Source organism: Polypterus senegalus, unplaced genomic scaffold, assembly GCF_016835505.1.
Source record: "Polypterus senegalus isolate Bchr_013 unplaced genomic scaffold, ASM1683550v1 scaffold_8899, whole genome shotgun sequence".
Lineage (NCBI taxonomy): Eukaryota > Metazoa > Chordata > Cladistia > Polypteriformes > Polypteridae > Polypterus > Polypterus senegalus.
In genome coordinates, this window is record NW_024377274.1 from 1 (window position 1) to 5,718 (window position 5,718).

Genomic DNA, 5,718 nt, shown 5'->3' on the forward strand with positions numbered 1-5,718 from the left:
ATTGCAGATAGGAGTTTAGTTTTGGATTTGCCCTTGAGCTGTGCTGAGCGCTCCTAAGACTCGTGAGTACAGACATTAGCAAACAGCTGCAGGTTACTTTTTGACCTCCTTCAATCTCTGCTGAAATTTGAACACAACGGGCATAAACGGCAACCTGAGTAACAATCAACGGCGTTTTCAAGGCCTCCTCATCCTGGCAGGTGCCAAAGCCCGTCCTGACAGTAATGGGTACAAGGCAGAACATGGGCCTGGGTAGCGTGCCAGTCCTTCGCAGGACCCATTCTCTCTCACACATACACACAAACACTTGGCTGATTTGCCGGTTTTTACCAATTTAACTTAACACGCATGGTTTTGGGGATGTTGGAGGAAGACCACTCTGGCATGGGGAAAACGTTCAAAATGCACACAGACATTGGACTGCAAAGCAGCTAAGCCTTCTTTTGTGTCGCCACACTGCCCATTTGGAAAAAAATGCTCTTTGACATAGGGCGGCGTGCTGGTGTAGTGGGTAGCGCTGCTGCCTCCCAGTAAGGAGACCTGGGTTCACTTCCCCGGTCCTCCCTGCGTGGAGTTTGCATGTTCTCCCCATGTCTGTGTGGGTTTTCTCTCACAGTCCTAGGACATGCAGGTCAGGTGCATTGGCGATCCTAAATTGTCCCTAGTGTGTGTGTGTGCCCTGTGGTGTGCTGGCACCCTGCCTGGAGTTTGTTCCTGCCTTGCACCCTGTGCTGGCTGGAATTGGCTCCAGCAGACCCCTGTGAACCTGTGTTAGGATATAGCAGGTTGGACGATAACTAACTGAGTTTTGACATGTATATAATTACAGTCATGGCCGAAATTATCAGCACCCCTGGAATTTTCCCAGATAATTGCTGCAATTACAAATGTTTTGCTATACACATGTTTATTTCCTTTATGTGCATTGGAACAACACAAAAAAAACAGAGAAAAAAAGACAAAACTGACATCATGTCACAAAACTCAAAAACTGCTCTGGACAAAACTATTGGCACCCTCAACTTATATTTGGTTGCACGCCCTTTGGAAAAAATAACTGAAATCAAACGCTTCCTATAACCATCAACAAGCTTGTTACATCTCTCAACTGGAATTTCTGACCACTCTCTTCTTTTGTAAACTGCTCAAGGTCTCTCAAATTTGAAGGGTGTCTTCTCCGAACAGCAATTTTGAGATCTCTCCATAAGTGTTCAATCGGATTTAGATCCGGACACATTGCTGGCCACTTCAGAACTCTCCAGCGCGTTGTCTTCAACCATTTCTAGGTGCTTTCAGAAGGTATGTTTGGGGTCATTGTCCTGCTGGAACACCCATGACCTCTGACGCAGACCCAGCTTTCTGACACTGGGCACTACATTGCGCCCCAATATCTTTTGGTAGTCTTCAGATTTCATGATGCTTTGCACACAGTCAAGGCATCCGGTACCAGAGGCAGCAAAACATCCCCAAAACATCTTAGACCCTCCACCATGTTTGACTGTAGGTACTGTGTTGTTCTTTTCTTCGTAGGCCTCATTCCATTTTCTATAAACAGTAGAATGATGAGCTTTAACAAAAAGCTCTACTTTGGTTTCATTTGTCCACAAGACATTCACCTACAAGGATTTTGGGTTCCTCAAGTACATTTTGGTAAACTCCAGTCTGGCTTTTTTTTATGTTTCTGTGTCAGCAGTGGGGTCCTCCTGGCTCTCCTGCCATAGCGTTTCATTTCGTTCAGATGTCAATGGATAGTTCGAGCTGACATTGTTGCACCCTGAGTCTGCAGAAGATGTTTTGAAGTTGATTGAGGCTGTTTATCCACCATTCGGACTATCCTTCATTGCAGTCTTTTATCAATTTTTCTCTTCCGCCACGTCCATGGGGATTAGCTATAGTGCCACGTGTTGTGAACTTCTTGATTATGTTGCGCTCCGTGGACAAAGAACAAGAAGATCTCTGGAGATGGACTTGTAGCCTTGAGATTGTTGATATTTTTCCACAATTTTTGTTCTCAAGTCCTCAGACAATTCTCTGCTCTTCTTTCTGTTCTCCATGCTTAGTGTGGCACACTCAGACACACAACAGAGTCAACTTTTCTCCATTTTAACTGGCTTCAGGTGCGATTGCTATATTGCCAGCACCTGTTTCTTGCCACAGGTGAGTTCAAACGAGAATCATATGCTTGAAATAAAACGATTTACCCACAATTTCGAAAAGGTGCCAATAATTTTATCCAGCCCATTTTTGGAGTTCTGTGTGACATGATATCAGATTTGGCTTCTTTTCTCTGTTTTTTTGTGTTGTTCCAATGCACATAAAGGAAATAAACATGTGTATACCAAAACATTTGGAATTGCAACAATTTTCTGGGAGAAATGGTGCATTTTCTGGGAATATTCCAGGGGTGCCGATAATTTTGGCCATGACTGTACGTTCTCAATTCTGTTTTGTTCATGGCAGAGTCACGGAGGGACGGACGGTCTCTCACCAGCGTTTGGCTTAAGGTCAAGTGCCAGTCCAGCAGAGAGCAATGTCTGGCACACACTGTTAATTGTGTCCTAAAATACAAAAGCAAAATGTCACCCTATATCAGCATCTGCTGGGTTTCCTGCAAAAGATCAAATCTTAGAACTGAGCCTTTGAGAGCAAAGCAAATGCCAGTTGAGGGCCACGTAATGAGAGAGCCTGAGAGCCATTTGAATTTTGTTTGGTTATTCTGTTAGATAGCAGACTGGAGAGGGTTATTAATGTTTTTTTTACCAGGATCAAATTTGTCAGAGTCTGGCCATTCGTTGTCATCATGATGTATGGACCACAGGTTGACCACAATTCGAGTTCCTTTGGGAATTGTGTATTCACCAATGCTGAAAAAGAAAAGAAACAAAATAATAATTCAATTCAAACTTTGTTCATTTCCTCCAACGAGCTGGCATCAAGCTGGCAAGGAGGACTGCTGAGCATTCATTTCTTAGTACAATGTGTTTCAGATTAGATGATGACTGTTAAAATTAATGAGAAATGTGAACACTGGCTAGCCATCTGTAATACAAAGTTCATTTTCTTCTGATTTGTCTGTCTGTTTTGCACACCACATCCTTTCTTTCCATCCATTTTCCAACCCGCTGAATCCGAACATAGGGTCACGGGGGTCTGCTGGATCCAGTCCCAGCCAACACAGGAATCCAATCCCAGGCAGGGTGCCAACCCACCGCAGAAAACACACAGACACACCCATATACCAAGCACACACTAGGGCCAACTTAGAATCGCCAATCCACCTAACTGGCATGTCTTTGGACTGTGGGAGGAAACTGGAGCGCCCGGAGGAAACCCACGCAGAGAACATGCAAACTCCACCACGCAAGGAGGACCCGGGAAGTGAACCTGGGTCTCCTTACTGCGAGGCAGCAGCGCTACCACTGTGCCACCGTGCCGCCCTCCTTCCTTTCCGTCTCCCCATAATGTACTGGAGATGGCGTCACACTTATTTCAATTAAAGGAACATCAGAAAGTTGGACCTCTTATAACACTAGAACATGCTGAGAAGTTAATTAACACTGGGAATGCAAATGTACATGCCTGTCAAGAAGAAGGGCACTGCCAGTGGGTAGTAAACCCTTCAGTGACACAAAGGGATATGGAAGTATCTTACTTGGGGTTACCAGAACAGCCATGAGAGGAAGCTGGAGAGACTGAATGCTCAAGGGCTGCAATCCCAGCAGCTCTTACAGGTGCCATAGACAGCAAGGAGCCATGAAGGAACGGCAAGAGAGCAGAAGACCTCCTGGGCATCACAAAGGCCCCGCTTGGGAGAATCCAAAACATGTTGCCATTTTAAAGTGGAAGTTTGGGAGGACTGTGTTATGATGTAGTGACTTCACTAAATAAGAATGGAATCGGAGGTTCAGATTGGCATTTTATTAGCAGTCAAAGGTCGATCCTGGGAGAGTGATGCTATAATCAGCAAGGCAAGAACGTGAAACCAAAATTGGAATTCAAAGAAAGTGGCGTAGAAGTAAAAAAAAAACCAAAAACAAAACATAACATTAAACTCTTAGTCAATTAACAAAAGAATTGTTTGGGCAAAAAGTGTATAGAAACATAAATGAGAATGTCCGTCCTTTGTTTGATGTACTCGTAAACTTGACCAACCAGTACGTGTATGATGCTGACCTTTATATTTTGACCTGGTGCTGCACACCTCTGGCTGACTGCCTTGCACCCAAACCAAAGAAAATGTGCACAAAGACGGCGCTTCAAAACAGATATCCTTTAAAATGTTATTAGGAAGGCGTTTATCTTGAGGCAAGACTATTGCCAAGAGTGTTTTTCAGGTCCCGTCCTCCTCTCAACCATTTAAAGTTAACGGCCCACTCCCACGGTCCTCTCACCGTTCATTGGTGTGAATGCTTTTCTCAGACACAGTTCCTGTGCTCTCAGCTCCCAATAAAAGAAGACGTATTATGTCCAAGTCTTGAAAAATTTCCTCCCGAAAGGTTATTAACTGAAGAAATGAGTACAGAGGCAATCCTAGCCCAGAGAAACAAAGTCAGACAAATTATTGCGAAAATTGTCGATCAGTTACACGACAAATTGGTTAAATGCGTATCAATAGACTACGCTGAAACAGATGGTGGTGATGGTGCAGAACATGAAAGCATCAACTTACAATATCATGAAGAATATCTACAACTGTTAACAGCGTCCGGTCTTTAGGTGCATATGTGTGACAGTCATTTGGCCAGTCTGATATATCAGAGATGGTGTAGGGGTGTCAGAGGGTGAATACTTGTGTGATTAGTTATTTAGTGTGTTGTGTTTAATTTTGACCTCTCTGTGTTCATTTTGATTTTAAAGAGTCTTTTCCTGCTGATCAGTGTCAAAAAAGCCAAATTAAATGCACTGTGATTCAATTTTGTGTAACAATAAAATGTGAAAACTTCCAAGGGGGTGAATGCCTCTTATAGGTAGTGATACAGAAATATAGACGGTATTGACTTGTCATATATGGCAGCGTTTGTAAAATATAGACGAGTGAAGCTAGCTTAATGGCCTTACAGGTTTATAAATATATGGTGGGGAGGCAGAGAAGTGACAAGCCCCCATTCTTCTACTGAATGTAACTTACTTTTTTTTTCTCCACACTTTTAGATGTGCTGTCTATATGCACATATTCACATTTGTCCCAGATATAAATTTATTTATTCGTTAAACAAAACCTTGTTTTGTAAGGTGAATTTTTGAAGTACCTGGAATCTTCGAGAGCTACATGGGGAATGAGCATTGGAGCCACTGGCCGAATGCGCAGAACCTCCCGGATTGTGGCCTCGAGGTATGGAAGTCTTCCTCTGTCACTCAGGGTGGGTCGGCTGTCCAGCCCGATGATGTTGTCCATCTCTTCTTGTATCTTCTTCTGGATCTGAGGAGACAGAGGAGTTGAGTGTGAACTCGGCTGAGGATGGGCTGTGCTCCACTTAAATCAAGAGCACTGGAAAGGACAAATTGCTGACCTCTCCAAAAATATCTCTCCATTATAAAAACAAAAATGTTGGAAGGAGACGAGACGTGACTTTCTCAAAGAGACACTTTTTACGTCCCGCGAGACGAGATTTTGTGCCAAGAGATATAGCCATGCCCGGGGCCGGAAATAAAAGACAAAAAGTAGATGACAAAGTAGAACGTCATACAGAGCAGGTTAGAGATAATGGAAGTACGAAA

At 43.6% G+C, this 5,718-nt stretch overlaps 1 protein-coding gene across 1 annotated transcript; it reads right to left on the reverse strand.

The window, feature by feature from the left end:
• Positions 1-2,392: 2,392 nt before the first annotated feature.
• LOC120519278 (steroid 17-alpha-hydroxylase/17,20 lyase-like) lies at positions 2,393-5,473 on the reverse strand (the record flags this gene model as incomplete). The annotated part of the gene is made up of 2 exons (XM_039742417.1): positions 2,393-2,864; positions 5,250-5,473. Coding segments are annotated over 2 exons (369 nt in total), but the record flags the coding sequence as incomplete, so codon positions are not given.
• Between the last annotated feature and the right edge of the window lie 245 nt (positions 5,474-5,718).